Here is a 19,809-nt window from a genome sequence, read left to right on the forward strand (position 1 = left end):
TGCGGATGTACCACTCGCCAAAGAAAAAGAAAAAAAAAAAAAGACCTACTAAAGAAGAGAACACAATAGTGCTGCACAGATGCTCCACTAATCACCGTCTGAATCAATAGTCCAGCTGATGGAGATGCGGGATCATCCACTTGCATTCTGGTTCTCCATTTCCTTACGGATAGGGTGAACTGGGAACCCTCTGAGATTCTAGGCTTGAGTCTTATGGCTGTGCTGACTCTCATTCACTGGTTCTTGGGTAGAAGATTAAGTGACACTTTCTCATCGACATGATGAGAGCTTCTCTATTGACGGGGGCGTTAACTTGTCGGCATTTCTACTGAAGGAGCTTTGTGGTTCGGCATCAAGGGCTTGAAGGTAATACGCATCAGATAAGACATCCTGCATAAGAAACTTCGTCACCAGAGAAGTTTGATCGTTCCGTAGAAATAATTTGAAGAGGGCTTTGGTACAAAAACAGATTATACTGTAGCAGGTATCATAGGCAATTCCTGGTATATACATGAATCTGAACGGAAACTTAACCCTCCGGTTACTTCCTCCTCGATGGACGAGCATTCTTCTCTCGTCTCTTCTGCTTCAGCTTGCGCGCAATCCGGATATCGTCCGTATTCTTCAGCTCGCTCTTGCCACGGGATGCCGCGCCGCCCGCCTTGGACATTGACCGCTCCTTGGCCTTTTCAGCCTTCATCTTCATCTTCTCGTAATCACCACGAAGAGGATCGGCTCTCTTGGGCGCTTGCTCCCTGCGATGCCTGAACCGCTTGCCGGAGATGGCTGCGTTGAGACCAGCAGCGAGATTAGGAGCCTCGGCCTCACCCACCCGAGGCATGCGGCCGAGACGATTACCTCTCCTCCATGCGTCGAACCGTCCGCTCCGGAAGCTGGCTGCGATCTTCGCACCGCTCTCGCCCCGGACGAGGCGCGCGCCCTTGGAGCCGTCTTCGTCATTCTGTCGTGCCACGTACTTCTTGTGTCGCTTGTCCCAGCGCATCAGTGTACGAGGCTCGCCGAACCCGCGGCCTCCCTCGTCGCCTGCCAGATCCATGGTCGCGTTGCGTGATGCCTGGGCGAAGTTGGAGTTGGTGCCGGAATGCACACCGTAAGCTCGGTCCTCGGCCAGGGAGTTGTTATTCGGGGTATAAGACATGAAGTATTCGGGATTCTGGAAAGATGCCGCGGTGGCTTTCTTCGCCTTGTTTCCGTTTGATTGTGAATATGAAGAGAAGGTGACTTCCAGCTCTGAATCGGACGCCATCGACATGTTATCCGCCATACCCGTGGGAACGTCCTCGTCCTCGTCAGAGAATGCATCCTCGTTCTGTTTCTCTTCCGCCTCGGTGGCTGCCTTCTTGTCGCCGTTGGGGGCGTCTTCGAGGAACTCGAACTTTTCTTTCGCTTGCGAACGCTTCTTCTTGGACTCTAGAGTGGTACGAACTCTCTTGATCGTATCGAGAGCCTCCTCGCTCTCGTGTTTGCCCATGCGCCGGTTGTTGACCTCAAAGATCGTCTCTGGCGGCCGGTAGCCACCAATTCGGGCGAGCATCTTCTCTCGCTCGGCCTCTAAATTACTAGTTTCATCTTGGAAGAGCGGATGTATGCTTGTCCAGTTGTCGGAAGAAACCACCTGTTTCGATCGCTTGGCACTCTCAAGAGATGCCGAGTTTCGCGTTCGCATATAGAGCTTCTCACCTTTGGCAGCAACCGTGCGTTGGGCTGCAAGGTCGGCATCATCGTCCAAGACCTTAGTCACCCACTCACAGCTTTGAGAGAGGCCGTCCCTGGGTAGACTGCCAGTGACAACGTCTTCAGCGAAGTTCACTTGATCACCAAATTCGCGGCCAACAACAAGTCTTCTTCCGAGGAAAAGTTGCAAATCAAGCAGATAAGGAGCGTCTGCATCCCGGACAAGACTGTAACTCCAACCCTTGCGCCCTGCACGAGCAGTTCGACCGACACGATGAATAAAAATCTTTGGCTGGGAGGGGAAATCATAGTTGATGACATTTGCCAGGATAGGAATATCAATACCTCTAGCCGCAACGTCGGTGACAACAAGAATATTGGACATGCCGGTTCTAAAGTTTTGAACCTGAATTTTCCGAGCCGTTTGATCTAATGCACCGTAGACGTAGGATACAGCGAATCCCGCCTCGCAGAGTAGAGAGTAAAGATAATCGACGTGGTGTTTTGTCGCAGCGAAAACAATTGTCGAATGCTTGGTCGGAGACTCTTTCGTATTGACAGCCTTTTCTATTTCAGCTCTCTTCCTCTTCTTGTCCTTCCAGTTATTGGCGCTCGTATGCTCTTCTTTCCTCTGTTGTGCAACCTCAGTTGGCCCAGTCGGCATCTTGATAACCTCATTGAGGATGTAAAGCAAGGCCCCTTCCTTCTCCGAAGATTTCACGGAGAAGAAAGCATTTTGAAGATCTGGCGAGATCTTGCTCTCGGTATCCAGACGGACTAATGTAGGTTCCTGCAAGCCAGCGCGGGCAAACTCGACAAGGGACTTGGGGAGGGTGGCAGAGAATAGGAGAGTCTGTCGATTCGGAGGAAGACCGTGCAAGATCTCTGTTAGTTGCGCGGCAAAACCCATCTCGAATAGTCGATCAGCTTCGTCGAAAACGACATAACGGATACTGGACAAGTCCAGGTTCATTTCCACCTTCAAATGCAGGAATCGACCGGGTGTCGCAATAATAATGTCTGGATTGCCGGCCAACATCGCGAATTGCTCCTCCAGGCTGTCTCCGCCAACAAGAAGAACTGACTTCAGGTCGGTCCCTTTGCCCAACTCCTTGACAACTTTCAATGTCTGCAGTGCCAACTCTCTCGAGGGGGACAAAATCAGGCCGCGGGCTCCAACCTTGGTGCTGTGACTCTTCAACTTCTCGATCATCGGGATAACGAAAGCGGCTGTCTTTCCCGAACCAGTCCGAGCCATACCAACTACATCCTGGTCGTCCATAATAACCGGAATAGTCTTGCGCTGAATGGGAGTCGGTACTGAGAAGCCTTTCCGAGCGATTGCTTTTAACAGATTGGCATTCAAGCCCATAGCTTGGAAACCACCACCCTTCTTAACAGTACGACCCTTGAGATTCGAAGCCTTGCGGTTGGCAGATGTCTGCTGCTCGGCGATAAACGCCTCATCATCGTCGTCGTCTTCATTCACATCGCCAAGGAAGTCGAGCGCCTGCGAGGGAACCTTCTTTGGGGGGTGCCGCTTGGACTTGGCCGACGACTGTTCGTTGTCGGAGTCGCTGTCGTTCTGGAAGAGGGCACCTGTGATGTCGAACTCATTTTCTGAAACCGCTGGGGATGCCGCGCGACGAGGCATCTTGAGATTCTGTTGCGTAGCTGGCCCAGGCCGTTCCTCCACAGAATACGGAAAAAAGGTTGCTTGAGATCGCCCGAGGGCGGGAGAAGATATTTTGAAGCTTGGAACAGCTCAGGCTTCAACTTTCATTCCCCGGATTGCAAGATAAACAGAAGACACTTTCCATCCAATATAGCTTGCAAGGGCGAAATCCAGATTGCCTCTCGTCTCCTTCTGACCAGAACAAATCTAGCCCTGTCGTGATGGTAATCAATTTCGAATCTGGATTTTCCACTTTTTTTCGTTTTGGCGGTGGAGAAAGAAGCTCAAGGCGGTGAGCGAAACAAACTCTGTTCCGATTTTACTGCAATCCAGGCTTGCTGCAAACAAGACAAACACAGTCCGCCCCGCGACGCGTCCAACACGTCCCGAAGAGGTAAAATGGCAGCCGTCTCAGAGAAATGATGTGAGCGCTTTGCTTCTCACGGTGATATTTGATAGCTTTCCCCTGGTGGGTGTTCAGAGCGAATTTCCCAAGAATTAGCACAAAATGGGTGAGCAGAGCTTTTGATTCGCTATTTTACGTCGGTATTTCCTTTTTCTCAGGGCCTTACTGACTTCTCTGCCAGATGGGGGTTACAACTATGGCAACAACTCCTACGGGAGTGGAGGCGGTGGTGGCTTCATGCCTGGAGAAATGAACAGTCCAGCTGGCGGGAAGGTATTTCGCTCTCTGTGCTCCGTTGGCATTCCCGAGTTAGAACCTCAATGAGCTGTGCCTCCCAAGGTTGCCTCAAACAAGGCGACGATCTCAGATCACGCTCATCGCTTGATGAATGAAGCCTATGCTGACATATACAAACCCAGGGCGACAACAACAATGCCACCCTTCGTCCGATCACAGTCAAACAAGCCCTCGACGCCTCACAACCATACCCTGAAGCCAACTTCCAGATTGACGGAGCGGACGCGGCCAGCGTCTTCTTCATCGGTCAAGTCCGCAACATCAGCTCACAGAGCACGAACGTCACATACAAGATCGACGATGGTACAGGGGAAATTGAGGTGAAGCAGTGGATCGACACACAGACCGCCGACACGATGGAGACGGATGATGGGAAGGGAACCGGCACCGGGAAGAACCAAGTCGAGCAGAACGGCTACGCAAAGGTGTTTGGGAAGATCAAGTCCTTCGGGAATAAGCGATACGTGGGAGCTCACTGTGTACGGCCGACGACGAACATCAACGAGGTGCACTGTCATCTTCTCGAAGCCGCTGCGATCCATTTGTTCTTTACGCGGGGCCCTCCTGGTGGTGGAGCCGCTGGCGGCGCTGCGGGTGCTGGGGCCGGTGCGGACGCCGCAATGGGTGGTGCAAATGACTACGGTGCTGGCAACAGTAATCTCCCTGCTATGAGCCCTGCCGCTCGGAGAGTCTATAACCTGTTGAAGACTGAGCCTCAGAGCAACGAGGGTCTACACGCTCAGTTGATTGCTGCCAAATTGAATCTGCCCATGCCGGATGTAGCACGGGCTGGTGAGGAGCTACTTACTGCTGGTGTTATTTTCTCGACTGTTGATGAGCAGACTTGGGCCATTCTGGAGTACTAAGATGGTTGTGGATTACATATACCTCTAATATGACATTTATGAGTATGTGGCTGGAATTAATGGTGTGAAGGCCTGGTTCTTCTCAGTTTGATACTATATATCTAAAAGTCTAGATTCTTCATGACGAGACAGCAGCGTCGAGCCTTTATCCTCCTATATGAAGCCTCTGGCCGAATACTCATCAAATCTTCAACGTCCGTTTATACATTCCCAATTTTGAAAGGGAGAAGCAGCATATCATATGCATCATCAATCATGTAATATCAACTATTCAATGGCATTTACGCCATTGCGTTTCTGCGAAGGGCATCAGTCACAGCCCTATTCCAATCTGTCCGAGTGAGGAAGATCGCCTCAATGATCGACACAAGACCAAGCGCAATAGCGACGCCCGTCCAGAGACCAAACAGGCCCCAATTCAGTCCGAAAGTTGTGCCAAAGCTGATCGGCATTGCAATAGCATAGTATGAAAACAGCTGGACGTAACCTCCAATTTCTTGCCTTCCAATACCGCGCATGATACCATTGCAGTTAGCCGCGAGGGCGTCGAAAAGCTGAAACGCTGCACAGAGAGGCAGAACTCCAGCTACGAGCTGGATTACTTCCTCGTCTGAAGTGAACAGAAGGGGGATATAATGACGCAGTGATGAGAGAAAGATCATGTTCAACAGACCGACGATGACTGCACCTCCCATGGTAACCTTTGCGGAAGTTTTCGCGGCGTCCACAAGCGTTGCACCGATGAGATTTGCGACGCGGGTACTGCCGGAGATAGACACAGGGAACGGGATTTGGAACGTAATGCTCGAGATGGTGGACAAGATCGACTGAGCAGCGAGGGGAGTTGTGCCAAGCCATGACGAAGCCAGAGTCAAGATTTCAAAAGCAAGACATTCGGCCTCCACCATGACCAAACCGGGAAGTGCAAGCTGAATCATTGGACCCCAGTTCCGGAAAGCAAGCTTTGTCAAGCCATTCCAGCATTCTGAGCCCCCAACAAAGTACACGTAGAGGAACAGGAAGAGCGGCATTAGCCAATCGGTAATGGCGACCGAGATGGGTGCACCAATGAAGCCCCAGCCAAGTTTCTAGTTACGAGTCAGTCAAGTTCCATCAAACTGTGCGAGAAGATGATAGGCACGATCATACCCAGACGAAGAACCAATTCATAAACGCATTCAACGGAGCACAGATCAACAGAACATAGAGGGATGCCGAGAACAATCCTTGTGCCTGCATGTACCGTTTTCCGCTCTCAAAGCAAGCGTACCCCGGTGCGCCCAGAGCAACCACCTTCAGGTACAGACCTGCCAATTCGGCGACCTCTTTCTCGGGAACAATTCTCATGAGGATTATATCGGCGAAAAACCAAACCACTACAATAGGAATGGTAATAGTCCAAAGGAAGAAGACCATCTTCTGCATTTGTAGACCAACAAGCTTCTTCTTTCCAGATCCGTATGCCTGTGCACAAAGAGTGTCTAAGCTGGTTGCTAAGCCTTGGTAGACTACATGGCACAATTAGAATGATAAGATTCAGCTGGAATGGAGGAAACGGACGAACCTGCGTAGCCAGTGATATTTGCACTCATACTTGCCAAGCTAACAGCACCAAGCTCCTTCTTGCCCAGATGACCCAGGGTGAAGATGCTCGCTACCGTCAGGGAGTACTGAAGCAGAAAGGTAACAGTGAGCGGAGCAGCGTATCTGCTTATGACCTGAGCTTCTCGCTTCCATGTTGTATGTATCAGACCGGCAATCACTGCTTCCTCCCACTTTCGATCAATCGCTTCAGCATCTCTTAAGCTATATTCAGGGCCACCATTCCCAGCCCCAAGCAGAGAGGTAGCTTCTGTCGGTACAGGAACAGCTTCCGTCCTCTGCCGCCTCTCCACTTCGCTGCCAGACCCCAGTGAGTCTACAGGCTCGGGCTCGGGATTCTTTGATCGGAGACTGCGGGACAGAAGGCCGCTGAATCTGCGCTGTCGTCCGTTCTGGTCAATTGGTGTGATATCATCCGAAATAACATGATTATCAGTCAAAAGACGTCTTTCCTCTTCGATTGCCTGGTCGCGTTCCCTCCGCGAAAGCCATTCTGGCTCTCCCCGGTGCGGAACAACTGTGCTATGCGATACAGTGGTGAAAAAGCTGGGGCGTTGGTAAGAGCCAACTAGAGAATGAGGGCCTGTGCCGGGCTGACTATTGATCGCACGTACTGTCGACGCCTCGGAGTAGTCGTCGTCTTCGGTGGTGGCTATTGAGCCTTCGTTATCCGCATAATTTTCTATATCTCGAGCAATTGCCGTTTCTGCCAGAGGGGAGCTTGACATGCGACGACCGTAAAAGGTTTGCTCGTCTGCGTTGAGCGAGCAACTGCCTTGAGTGCGACCCATCCTGACAATTATTTAGATGCAGAGAATTAAGCTGTCAATTGCCGAGTCTATACGAAGGATGCTGAGATATGCAGCCACTATCATCCACCTTGGTCCCAGTTCTCAGAAATGAAGCGTCCTCAGCACTCCATTGAAATACAGAAAACGAAGCACAGTGATTGGGAGCGGAACGAACGGCGTTGGGTATGGCGTTGGCGGGTTAGATTAGCAGATTTCGCCTCGATGACCGCCGGCGATAAGAGAAGATTAGGAATAAAGTTGTGAGAACCGGATATTGAAGGGGCCCACTGCCTTTTTGACGCCGTCCAAATGCACCAGTCATGACTCATCTCGTATCAATTGACTTTTGGATCGACAATATTGCTGAAAAGAATCTCCAAGATCAATTGAGCAAGACGCCAAGGGCCCATGCTTACTCTTGCGTTGCTGCAACTTGCTCGTATGATGAACCCCGCAACTTCATAGATTCCACCTCGGAATCATTCCGTCCAAACCTAACGACGACCGCAAGACGCAGGGTCTCATCATTGAGTGGTTGATCAGCACTCATCAAAAGGCCGTATGGCCATGCTTGCTGTCGACTTTGGAATTCTATAGACAAATCAAACCGGAGAGGATGGCGGCACGCTCAATCAATTGCAAAGCGTGAGTTGACACATGACATCAGTCTCAAAGGGGACTAGCAAATGTATATCACGTGGTTATATCATCGGATCTGTCAAGAATGCAGTCAAACACCAGAATTAGGCAATCCTGCTTCACTATGAAGGTACTGTGGCTATCTCCTCGCCATGAATTTCATAGCTGCCCATGAACTACACCTTTCGAAGGTTCTCTTGCGAGAATTTTATCAATACTCGATATGCCTGAAAGCACGGCAGGGCAGGATCCATCCTCTCTGCGGCCGCGATACAATCCGATAATTAACGTGACCAACTCGAATCCAGTGATAGTAGAGGAGTAAGTAAAACCCTACGTATTCGACCCGACTGTTTCACTCGGAGCAGTGGAATGAGTGAGACAGGTTCGAGACCATCGTACTCGCACTCTGCCTTCTCCGGTCGCCTTGAAAGCATCCCCTTGGTCCGAGTTCACACGACTGACCCGATGATCCAGACACCTCGAGGATAAGAAACATCTCTTCCTCAGCCGCCCTCTCTTCGGGGCTCTCTTATTCGAGAACGTTGCCTCCGATGCCCGAGATCACTGCGCGAATGAACGCACATTCCTCTCCTGGCTCCGGCTATCCATGTACCTCGCCGTTGTCTCGATAGCGATCATCATTTCGTTCCACTTCCGCTCTCAACCAACGAGTCTTGAACGCCACATGGCCCTTCCGCTGGGAATTATCTTCTGGGTTTTGAGTCTGGCGTGTCTTGTGAACGGGTTCGCGAACTATATCCGGACGGTAGTGAAATATAGTCGGAAGGCGGCCCTGGTGCAGAGTGGGTGGAAAACGCAGCTGACTTTTACTCTGCTTGGAGTGGTGATTCTAGGCAGCTGTATCTTGTTTATTGCCACTGGAGCGCAGACTAGACGTTAGCTGCAGTCGACATTTCTGGGGGGGGAAAGGCGGGGTGAATGATTCGATACTCGTCATTCGTAGCTTTTATGGCCTGCGAGACGAACAAAGAGTTGCTATGAAAAAGCAAAGCGATGGCATTGTCGAGCTCTGTAAACTCCAAAGAAGACCGATTGACTCCGTGTCCAAGAATGATTTTATAAGTGACTAGCTTAAGCTATAGTATGGTATCATGCTATTCTCCAAACAGAATATAAAAAGTGCCAAATAGGTGCCGATTGCTGGCTATGCAAAAATCCTTCATCGTGCGCTCTCGTTGCAGACCTCTCACATGCGGCGAATCTCCTTCTCCCCCTTGTACTTGTTCAGGCCCGCCGTGCCGAGGTGGCTCCACCACTCGAACAGCATCGAATTGCAAATCAGTTTGAACCAGGGCGTGAACTTGAGGCCGGGTTGAGTGAACATCTGCTTCAATTCCTCGGCGCTGACATATTTCGTGTCGCGGACTTCGTTCGGGTTCACGTCCAGGTCGACATCTGCTTGAATAAAGAGAATATAGTCGACTTGAATTTGTGTTAGTAACGACTGCAAATGCGGATCCAGGAGTCATCGAGATATCAGGTACGTACTCTCATGCTCGCCCCATTTTCCGTCGCTGGGCGCCTTGTAGTGAATCCTCGTGAAAAACTCAAACTTCTCCAAAGGTACTTGCTCCGCCTTGATTCCAAGCTCATGTTCCAGTTTTCGCTGCGCGGCACGCTTCACACCGAGAACGGCAGCCTCGAGCTCGGCACCGGTCTCGCCGGGAATACCCAATGGGTGAGAGCAGCAGGTGTTCGTCCACATATCGGGGAAGGTGATCTTCTCGGAGGCGCGTTGTTGCAGTAGCAGGCGGTTGTTGGAGTCGAAGAGGAAAACTGAAAATGCACGGTGAAGCAGACCCCGGTCGATGTTGGTCATGAGATGGCCTATCCATCACACAGGTTAGTAGACTGTTTTTCTGAAGAAGTCGAAAGATCAACAATGAATTGAGACACCCACAAGCCTTCTTGCTAGCACTTCCGATAGGCTTATCGTCGTCGTCTAGAACAATGCATACTTCGTCCATCAAACGGACCTGTTCCTCATCGTAGCCAGCGAGCTCTTCGCTGTCTTTGGCGGAGTCCTCCGTTGTCGAGGGGAAAACCTCCCGAGCCAGCGATACATCGACTTCGGGAAAGAGAGTGGCGACGTTCTCCGCCGTGATTCTGGGGGGAGCAGTAATTATTGTCGTGGCTGTCATATTGGTATAAGTACTCTGGAGTCTGGACTGTACTATCAAGTTAGAAAAATGTTTGGTAGATTGCCTGAAGATCGAGGGTTTTAGAGTTTTCTGAAGAGGCGTTTAAAGATTGCACCCTCTTAGGCATTATAAAGGGAGAAGCTGGCGCTCCGCTCGCTGCCAGTTTCGGCTACGCCGAATTACACTTCTGAGTTCGCCCGCTCACTCCCAGCGCAGCGTTCCGACTTACGGCCCTCATCTTATGGTCTTACATTCGCTGTAGCTTGAGGTTTGGACCTATGGCCCTCACCTATCAGGAAACATTAATTTTCTAATGTGTAATATTTACATTCAATACTACTATAGTCTACCGTATACTCTACAAACCTGGTGCTAAGCATGTATCTTTCAGTGTAGTTTTCATGTACCTAAGCCGATTGGCCACTTTTATGATGCTTACCTAGGTACCTACCTAGGTTTTTGAGGCAGAAATCCGTGGTGCAGTATTTGTTTTACGTTCTGTATTATTAATGTTTTTTCCAATCAAAAGAGGCGCTAAAAAATAGATGTTTGGCGCCAGGTCAAGAGTTAGGAGGTTCTAGCAGAGAGATACCCTGAACTACCTTAACCCCGCCCGTATTTAACTATCCAAATCTGCCAACAAATGAGACGTGATTACTATTGTTTCCCATTGACTCCTCACTTTTCAATGCAAGGGTTCCCTATTGTCGCGTGGAGCGAATGACTTGGCTTACTATTGTCACAGTGTATCTGACCTGCTAGTATGCACAAGTCTGGCTTTGAGCATTCAATGAAAATACCTACATCCTCCCTTATGTCAGTCTTCTTAGAACTGCTATAGACTCTTCTGCCCAGGTCTCATCAAATATCTACATGCAGCAAGCAATCACAAACCTAAAAACACAGGGGCTCTGATCCGATACAACACCTCCTATTATGAAAAGACTGTCAATCAGACCAAGACAGCCCATATAATTACACCTGCTGCAGACTCTCATCCGACAAACCACTTACTCACCTGGTCAAGCAGGGATCCTGTCATACCCTACCTGCTATGCAGTCTGCACAGAATCCCTCCATGAATGTCGTCGTATCAATGGCCTCCCTGAACAGTTAGCATGGATCGAGCAAATACTCGAAAGAGTCAATGTACGGAGTCCTCATGCTCATACTAAACAACGAAGTAACAGCTGAGGCGTGTGTTATTAATCCACGGCTATCAAGAAGTCATAGGAGAATACACGTGTCTTCATGTATCAATCGTCCCTGAAATCATTGCCCGATCTACAGATATATCTTTCCATCAAATGATTCTGCGATCACTATGCTACATTATGAAGGAGTGATGTGACTCGTTTTATAGCAGGATGTTGCTGCCTGTGGGAGCAGCAGGGGCTCGAAGCTCGATCGAGCAATCCTTATCTTCTTATCCGGTTGTCGGATAGTGCAGCCTGCCTCAGGCAGCAGCGAAGGACGAGATAGCTCCCACTTGACTGTAACATATGCGGAGTTGGCGACAAAGTACTAGCGATCCGATGCTCCCGTGCCCCGACGGCCCAGTGAGGAAAAGGTCCGACTTTGAGTAGGTGAACTTTTCAATAACACCACTGCCAATTGGAGTATCAACTACAAGCATGCTTGACCGAGCATAAGCGGTTTGGTTTATTGAACGGAAATGGACCCGGCGTATTCAGCCTATACTGTGCCGAACCCTGTTGCCTTGATATATCGATCGGCTGAATCGTTGCTTTGGGACAAACATCCCCCTATGAGTCAGAATCCCGAAGCAAATCCATTGCTCAAAGTCACTCAATCTCAGCAGCTTGTCCGAGGAGGCTCCGTGTGGAGTGGGGGAATCTGATTCGAAATGGGAAGTACGGAGTAGATTCACTGACCACTAATAATGAGCCAAGACCGGTATTTACTCCTTTCAGCAGCCAGGAGATAGTTTGCTGCAGCTTTCACGAAGCAGACGGGGAACTGTTTGTACATTCATTGTACCTTAGTCCTCATCCAGATTTCAGATCCCAGAGCGGAGCCAGTTCCTGATGGTCCCGCGCTTGTCAGGGCCTAAAAGTCTCAAGGCGCCGGGGATCACGTTCAGTTCTTCCAGACATCCACAATTTCACGACTTCGTTGAAGAACTAACTCGCAGCCTTGAGATCATGCAATTTGTCAAAAGTGGAGCTACGTGGTAGCGAACCTCTTGACCTCTGTGTCATGGCTGACTGGCTCTGAGCCTGCCAGATGGTGGTCCGAAGTCCAGGCGACCTCCTGAGTTGCAGTGACTCGGTTCTCTCACGTCAAAAGAATGGAATAAGCAGATGCTGTGTCTCGGACTGATGCTCAGGATCAAAAAAATGAATGTTTCCTGCGAATCATCACGCTCAGCATGACCTCGCAGTGGTCAACGCCTACTCTCTATCGTTACATGCTATGCTATGCGGTTACTGACAACGTCGCCAAAAAGACTGCTTTGCCCTTCGCCAACGAGATTCATGCAACCAAAGAAACAAAATCAATCAGTATGGACAAGAAAAAGAACGCCTATATATCTTTGGTTTGCCTTCTGTTGCCGCTTGCGTGAAGTGAAAATGGTATAGAAGACAGCCTCCCATAAATGCTCAAATGCTCCAGGGTATTTGCTATTCTATTGAGTATGTATGCAGTATCGATCGTGAATCTTCGCGGTAGCCTTGCAAGAAGACTTTGAGAAGTTGTATGTGGGCCACCGGCAATTTGCGGTCAACACAAATTGCGTGGCCAGGTCGTGGTCTCTTCAGGTGTGCCGTATCGAGCTCCGAAATCAGCCATCGTTTGACAGGTGCCGATCCAAAATCATTTGCTGTTTTGGAAATGTATGTCTGGCGAGGCAGAGGAAATGAGTTGGGCGGGGGAACCGGTAGGTTCTTTGCCCTCCTTGGGACTTGATCTTCGAGGCCTTTGCCGGCAGCCATCTGTCCTATGTCTGTAAAAAGCACCCGCGTTAGAACCGAGATGGGCTAAAGATGGGACATAACGTGCGAACTTGCCTTGACAAAGTATCTTGCCTACTGAAACGACGGCCACACTGGTCACAACCGAATTTTCGCAGTCCATGGTGAATCTTTTTTCCCGTTTATTAGCAATTGACATAGCGAACTGGTTGACTCGACTTACACTATCCACGTGTCTCTTCAAGTCGGTCCTTCTCCCGAAAGTCTTGCCGCAAGCCTCGCATGGGTAGACCTTTCTACAGTTGGGATCGTGTCTTTTCATATGTTCCCGACAATTTGAGCGTCGAGTGAAGCGGGCGCCACACACGGTACAGACGAGGCCGCTGGCAGACGGCACTTTGCATGAGCCAATCTGGTTTGATGCCATCGTACCTGCTTGAGCGGCGAACTGGGGTATCGTTGCTGTCTGATCGTGGCCCATGGAGTCTTCTAATATAGGATCAGGCTTAAGAGCGGGTTCAACCCTCTCTTTTCCAGGAGATGCTGTGACTGCAAAGGTGTTGTTGACCATCAGCTGAGGTATTGTTGTGGACGTAGAGACTCCAGACGCATCACTCGGTTCAGAGTAGAGAAGTGGATCCGGGCAGTCGTCATACTCCTGTTTCACATGGGACCATCCCTCGAAAGGAGTGGTGTTGTCCGAACAAGGAGTACTCGGCCACATATGAGACGGCTGACTGCACGTTGTATCCTGATTTCCCATATCCAAGGTCGAACAGTAACTCGGCGATGCGCTTAATGTTTGCGGACTATAAAGGCTGAGGGGAGAGGTGGACACATCATGGTGAACAGGGAAGGATTCGTAGCATGCCCCAGTGGGAAGATTCTCAATCTCCAGACAGGGCTCGAATACGGACGGCATCAATTGATCAGGCCAGTCGGTTGTCGGTTGGGACAGTGTTTCTGGAACAGAGCAAAGTCCCATCTGACTGAATTGAGTCTCCATACCAACGTAAGAGATTCCAAGTCCAGTAGGTGGCTGTGAACTGCTGGGATAGCCTGCATGATCGAAGGCCTCAATCGCGTAGCCGTGAGTTGGCTCTATCATCATCGAGTTGTCATCAGCTGATGAGGGAACATAGGTTGAGGCGGAAGAGAAGGATTCGGAGGTCCAATTCATGACCAGAAGATGTGCTGTCACAGTCGTAAAGAGAAGTGTCGTCTGGAGTTGTAAATCGTTTGACTTGTTCTTTTTCAAACTCCAGGTAAATTGTGTTGGATCTTTTTGCAACCTCACAGTCGAGACTTCAGGCGGATGGAAAAAAGGTATCGTTATCGAAGAACCAAGACGAAAGCATTTAAATTATATAAAGCAGTTTTTTGACTCAACAGCAATGCTGTTGCAAGGTAAGATTTGCGGCGAACATGTGTAGCGGCTGAGAAGACCACAGGAGAATCAGCCATATGACGCTCACCAGTGTATAGTTCCCGCCGCATCGGCGCAGTAGACACAAGGAGAGCAATTACCTTGACGCCTGAGTGGGCAAGGCAGACTTGGAAGAGCAGAGAAGGGAGAATGCGGTGGAGGAGGGAAAGAGACTGTGAAGGGGGTTGTGGGAAATCTAGCTGGACAGGGCCGGGCTGGACTGATTATTGCAGGCCATGTCTGCAACATCCAGATAGGCGCAACAATGGGAACTTGTGCACAATGACTTAGCGCCCAAAAGGTGTGATCAGCCCGAGTTGTCAAATTATTAATTTTTGATCCATGTTCCTGGGGTTTTGAGGGGGTCTCGAAGAGAAAAGGGTGGAGAAACAGGCAGCCCACTGGGGCCTGCTGTCTGGTAGTGTGCTCCAACAGGGTCTGAAAAGGAATAATTGAGAGAGGAAAACAAGTAATAATAATAAAAACAATAGAACGAGGGGGGCAGAGAAATGGATTGGTGATGAGAGAGGGAAAATACCTCCCTTAGCAGCCCACCGGACCGGGGGTTGCATAAGAGTGAAGGAAGACCAGTTGGTGGGATGGGATGGGTAGAATGATAAGTGCTTCAGCGTTCTCTCTTCACATTCTGCGACTGGAATATCCGCGTCCTCCTTGTTTTTTGGGGGGGAAGGGAAATGCCACTGCCACCCCGTTCCCCGATCATCGCCGCCTGCTCACTCATTTTCGTCTTTTCCTGCTGCGACACGAGCATCAAAGAGGTTTAGTTGCGACCCGACAGTCTGGTACCTTGCTTGGCAAACGAGCAGTGCGTGTCGCCTGGTGTGATTGGCACAGCCGTGGAATCCCAGAAAACAAGAGTTGGAAACAGGCTTGAAGAAAGCCAGAGTGTGAAGAAACGAGGGAGACCTGCAGGATTGTTGTGATGATGAGAGATGGCTGAGCGGTTGGTGATGGTTGCAGAGTTGATGCAGAGGATGTTGTTGTTGGTGAGAAGAGAAGAGAGGAAGAGGAAGACGAAGAAGCAGGTCGAGCCGCGCCCCTCTCTTAATCCCAGGAACAGGGGCAAAGAGGGGCATTGCCTACGAAGGTCTACTAATGTCTCTGCACAACCAGACTGCCAGGTAAATGTTTCATTTACCAATAGTGGCTCTATACCTTATCTAGATGCTACAGACGTAACTGTTGGTTTGATGATGATGACCTTCGCACTACCTCAACAAAAATGACTCAGTCTGTGATTAACTCTCCATGGGCCAATGTCTTCCTTGGTCGAGTCTGATCTTACGACTTCGCTCTTCATCTCACAGAGTAAGGATAGATAAACTTGCAATGCCAAGGGAGATCATGAGAATCTTCAACACGGGAATGACCCAGGCATACCCTTTAGGGTTAAAGAAGGAATTTCGAACGAAGGATACCTTAGTCTGAAAGGGGATAAGAATAGACTAAGGGGCCGCCAGTTACAGGTTATTTCATAATTCACGCATAGTTACTGGTTTTCTATGCGTCCACAGACACTAAGGTGTTCACATATACCAGGGCAACTAAGCAATAATAATGACATCTGAAGGCCACATCTTGAACCCATCGTTAGTAGTCAGACTTGTCAGTGGCCGGTGCTCGCGCTAGTCTTTTAGACTATGGCCCCAGCCACCCAGTCAGTGCGTATGTCTATTATTTTAGGTCGTGGTCTGTTCAACTGGAAGTCTGGAACTAGTCTACGGAGTAACTAGCCTCAGAATATCTAACATGCTCTAATTTTCTCCTTTATCTAATTACTGTGTCACGGCCTCACATTCGATTCCGTTGGTGAAAAGCTACTGTAGCTGCCACGCGCTCCACTTGGGTGCGCAACCGTTCCAGCTCGTCGATCATATCCGCCAAGTCAATATGCCCGGCCTGACCTGGAGTCAGTGCACGCACTCCGCGGGCTTCGGCATGCTGACCCGCGTTAGTTGGTCCCTTGGATTTTCCACAACCCAGCTGCGGCGTATCGACTGCGGAGGCATGGAGCGGAGCGTGGTGCGTGGAGAATGGAAAGTTAGCCTGCATGGAAGAGGTAGGCTGTCCAGTCGCTCGAGTAGGCGGGAATTGGTTGTTTCGCCGCGAAACATAGCGGCGGCTAGACTCAAAAGCCCAGATCAAGGCCACAAAAGGAAGGTGGGTTGCCCGGAGCAGCACTATGCGAACTCGACGGATATGCCCTGCGGACAGAAACAGCCTTAGGGGCCGAATGCAGAGAAGTGGGATGAGGTTCTGTGTCGTTTAGCATTGGTATTAAGTCTTATGTGAGTAACCAAGTCAAAGTCGGGAAGCTAATAGCCAACTGGTTTTTATTGGGCACAGGTTAGCCACAATAGGACTTACCAATGGTGGCATAAAATAAGTTAATCGCCTAGAGTTGCTGCTTTCTAGGACATAAATGGATAACCTATTGGCAACGCATTAATAACTGTGGGAGATCGAATCAGTAAGCGCGACAGGGGTGCTACTAACTGGAAAAGATACTCTTCTCGTGCATGAGCCATGACCTATATGCAGGTTGATTTAGCAATCTGAAGATGAGTTTCAAAGAAAGTTGAAATGAACGCACCCCTTCTAGACTCATGCTCATCAAGCTAACCAAAGAGGAGATCAATAACAAATTTGTCATGGACACAAATAGGAGCCTATGGAGCGTGCTCATTAGTTATCTCTTCGTCTTGATTTCTTCGCCATTCTTCCTTCTCGGTCCATTTTCTAAGTTTCTTCAGAAAGCTGCATGCATATCCAATTGTCAAGCGGCTTTTTTGAGGGGTGACTGGTGGCGGGCGTCTAACTGCGCCAAACCCAGACACCCCCCAGCAACAACCCGGAAAGAAACAATAAAAATTGAAAAATGAAGACAACAAGCAAATAAAAAAAAAAGAAAAAGAAAAAGAAGAAGAAATAGAAAAGAAAGACGAGTTTCACAGCCACTTCAAGATTGAACGTGATCGAAACTGTATGCGGTCGACTTTTCAAAATGGTTCCTGTGGCGCAGTAGGAGAAGAGGTATGTATATCAAACTCACATCAAACTATAGCCAAAGATGGGGGAGATCTAAAAAATTAGCGCGTTAGCTATCTTAACACAAGAGCCAACCGATTCTGCCAAACCCGTCGAGTGCAACAGACTTACATCATATGCGATGTCCTGATAGCCAATCGATCAAGCCACCGTCAGTCAAGAACGCTTTTCTACTACAAAACAACCAGGAAGAAGCGTACAAATCCTAAGACACTCGATCTGCCTCGCATTGTCAGTCAAAAAAGCGGTGGAAAATGGATAATCTTCACCGCCATACCCAAAGAATACTTTGACAAGAATCCATGACATTTGCCGCAGAGACAGTCGGTCGCGGGCAAGCATAGTGAATGTCGTCAGGAACCCTGTCAGGAAGTTCAGCTCGCATGAGGCATGATTCGACATGACCTGAGCCCTTCAGCTACTCACCAATGTACAAAACGACGACCACAGGAAGGAACCTGAAAAAGGCTTTGGTCTAGAACATATCAATCAGCCTTACACTAATTTGGCGCACTCCGAGACACTGAGAGCGGTACCATCTCCTTCAAAACAGGTATCTATGCGCAGAAGCTTGTCAGTATGTATTCCAGAAGGTGGTTCCCCAGCATGAAGAAGGTAGTCCAAGTACCAGGCTGCCAAAGTATGGGTTTAAGCTCACTAGTGAGCAAATCCTGTCAATTGCTTGTGTCAGTCAACGTTGTGAGCCGAAGCGTCAGTCGATCGTCAGTGGTAGCTGAAGCCTTGCCTTGGAACCAAAAACAAAGCCTCCAATGACAGTATGTCGAATGATAAGTCCGTGATATAATCGCTCTCTTTGGCCAGGCCAACGATACCTGCGAACCCAAGCCAGTAAGAAAACCTGAACGATGCATACTTATCGCCTTTCGCCAACGAGCTACCGGCGGAGGTATTGTACCGGGAGCGAATGACTCACGCGCGATAACGAAGGCAAGCCCAATGGCAATGATACCCATGTTCCACAGGCTCCAAAAATCCATTTGATAGAAGAGCATCCCCGCATCGACCATGCCACTCAGCTCATCATAAGCAAAGGCAGCTATCCAGACGTACATCAACGTCTCGAAAATGCCTATGCCGGTAGGTTTTCTTTCGACAAGGACTGCGTAGTATAGGAACAAGAAAGAAACAAAAAAAGCCGCTTCAAACGCTTTTCGATACATCGGAACCCTTAATCTTGAGTATGGATCTGCAGTCCTGTAGCGTGGAACACGAAAAAATTAGTACATAGTAAGTGCTCGGAAGATGCTATCTTACCTTTTGTTGAAAAACTGAGGCTTCTTCTTAGAATGTACACTCAATGAGTCCCAGAACACAATCTCCCCGTTCCAGATATTGTCGATCACCCTTTGAACGGCCTTCTGGCTGAGAAACTTTTTAGCATGGGCGATTGTTGCAATTTCCAGAGCGTTGAGACCAAAAAAAGGTGAGAAGGACTGAAGTTCGGGATCATCATAGTACGACCCCCGAGATCCCCGATTGTCCCCAGCGTAGGAGCCACCTCGGTGGCTTTTGCCGACAAAGAATTGGTAGAGGGACGATGAGGAGCTCAACAGTAGTGGAGTCCTTTCACCTTCTGTTTCGTTGCCTTCGTCTTCACGGGAGAATGAACCAAGTCCAGTCGCACCTTGCTCGGCTTGAGAGATCGTTGTAGAATCCCGTCTGGGAGAGGGAAGCTCCTCAAGCAGTACATCTATCATCTCTCGTTGTGTGAGGTGACAAAGAAACTGCCAGGCGATGTATTCACACGCATAACCCCGACTTCCGTTCAAGCCCCAATCGGAGTCGTTGTCTTCGTTGTTAAGCTGCCATTTCAAGATCCTAATCCGTCGATCCTCAGGAGTTGTTCTTTCGCAGAATAAAGCTGGTTCTCAACTTACATCAAAGCAGAGATAATCCAAGGATTGTGTGAATTTTCTGCCAGAGAGCCTATGAGGAGTCGGAGCTTGTGTCCATAGGGAGAAGATCTCAGTTGCTCAAATGTACACGCCACATCAGGTACAGCTACATTGAGGTAACTGGTGATATGTCAAATCAGACCCGCCCATACAGGTTGGGCAAATGCATGCTGAACTTACTTCGCTAATTTCCGAATCACTTCGGCAAGACTCTCATTATCATCGATAATAGGAATCTCTGGATATTCGTCACTAGTCGGTAAGACAGATGCTGCCGGCGAATCCATTCTAATGGCGCTGGTTGGAAGTGATCGTTCAGTCTGCTT

The 19,809-nt window shown here is 49.3% G+C and overlaps 6 protein-coding genes across 6 annotated transcripts; 2 read left to right on the forward strand and 4 right to left on the reverse strand.

The window, feature by feature from the left end:
- Positions 1–541: 541 nt before the first annotated feature.
- On the reverse strand, positions 542–3,349 carry DBP10 (ATP-dependent RNA helicase DBP10; the record flags this gene model as incomplete). Its single annotated transcript, XM_026756338.1, has 1 exon — positions 542–3,349. The coding sequence occupies one exon, from the start codon at positions 3,347–3,349 to the stop codon at positions 542–544; it is 2,808 nt and encodes a 935-aa protein (XP_026611646.1).
- Positions 3,350–3,878: 529 nt separating this feature from the next.
- Positions 3,879–4,939, forward strand: CDV56_103122 (putative replication factor-a protein; the record flags this gene model as incomplete). The annotated part of the gene is made up of 3 exons (XM_026756741.1): positions 3,879–3,882; positions 3,958–4,049; positions 4,196–4,939. The coding sequence occupies 3 exons, from the start codon at positions 3,879–3,881 to the stop codon at positions 4,937–4,939; spliced, it is 840 nt and encodes a 279-aa protein (XP_026611647.1).
- Positions 4,940–5,220: 281 nt separating this feature from the next.
- Positions 5,221–7,332, reverse strand: CDV56_103281 (MATE family efflux transporter; the record flags this gene model as incomplete). Its single annotated transcript, XM_026756900.1, has 3 exons — positions 5,221–6,027; positions 6,089–6,447; positions 6,504–7,332. The coding sequence occupies 3 exons, from the start codon at positions 7,330–7,332 to the stop codon at positions 5,221–5,223; spliced, it is 1,995 nt and encodes a 664-aa protein (XP_026611648.1).
- Positions 7,333–8,194: 862 nt separating this feature from the next.
- On the forward strand, positions 8,195–8,875 carry CDV56_103596 (DUF202 domain-containing protein; the record flags this gene model as incomplete). The annotated part of the gene is made up of 2 exons (XM_026757215.1): positions 8,195–8,292; positions 8,449–8,875. 2 exons carry the CDS (start codon positions 8,195–8,197, stop codon positions 8,873–8,875), a joined length of 525 nt encoding a protein of 174 aa, XP_026611649.1.
- Positions 8,876–9,181: 306 nt separating this feature from the next.
- On the reverse strand, positions 9,182–10,136 carry idi1 (isopentenyl-diphosphate delta-isomerase IDI1; the record flags this gene model as incomplete). The annotated part of the gene is made up of 3 exons (XM_026757312.1): positions 9,182–9,417; positions 9,484–9,822; positions 9,896–10,136. 3 exons carry the CDS (start codon positions 10,134–10,136, stop codon positions 9,182–9,184), a joined length of 816 nt encoding a protein of 271 aa, XP_026611650.1.
- Positions 10,137–16,310: 6,174 nt separating this feature from the next.
- Positions 16,311–19,770, reverse strand: CDV56_104413 (uncharacterized protein; the record flags this gene model as incomplete). Its single annotated transcript, XM_026758032.1, has 5 exons — positions 16,311–16,723; positions 18,442–18,782; positions 18,843–19,406; positions 19,466–19,603; positions 19,664–19,770. The coding sequence occupies 5 exons, from the start codon at positions 19,768–19,770 to the stop codon at positions 16,311–16,313; spliced, it is 1,563 nt and encodes a 520-aa protein (XP_026611651.1).
- Between the last annotated feature and the right edge of the window lie 39 nt (positions 19,771–19,809).

Source organism: Aspergillus thermomutatus, assembly GCF_002237265.1.
Source record: "Aspergillus thermomutatus strain HMR AF 39 chromosome Unknown NODE_214, whole genome shotgun sequence".
Taxonomy (NCBI): domain Eukaryota; kingdom Fungi; phylum Ascomycota; class Eurotiomycetes; order Eurotiales; family Aspergillaceae; genus Aspergillus; species Aspergillus thermomutatus.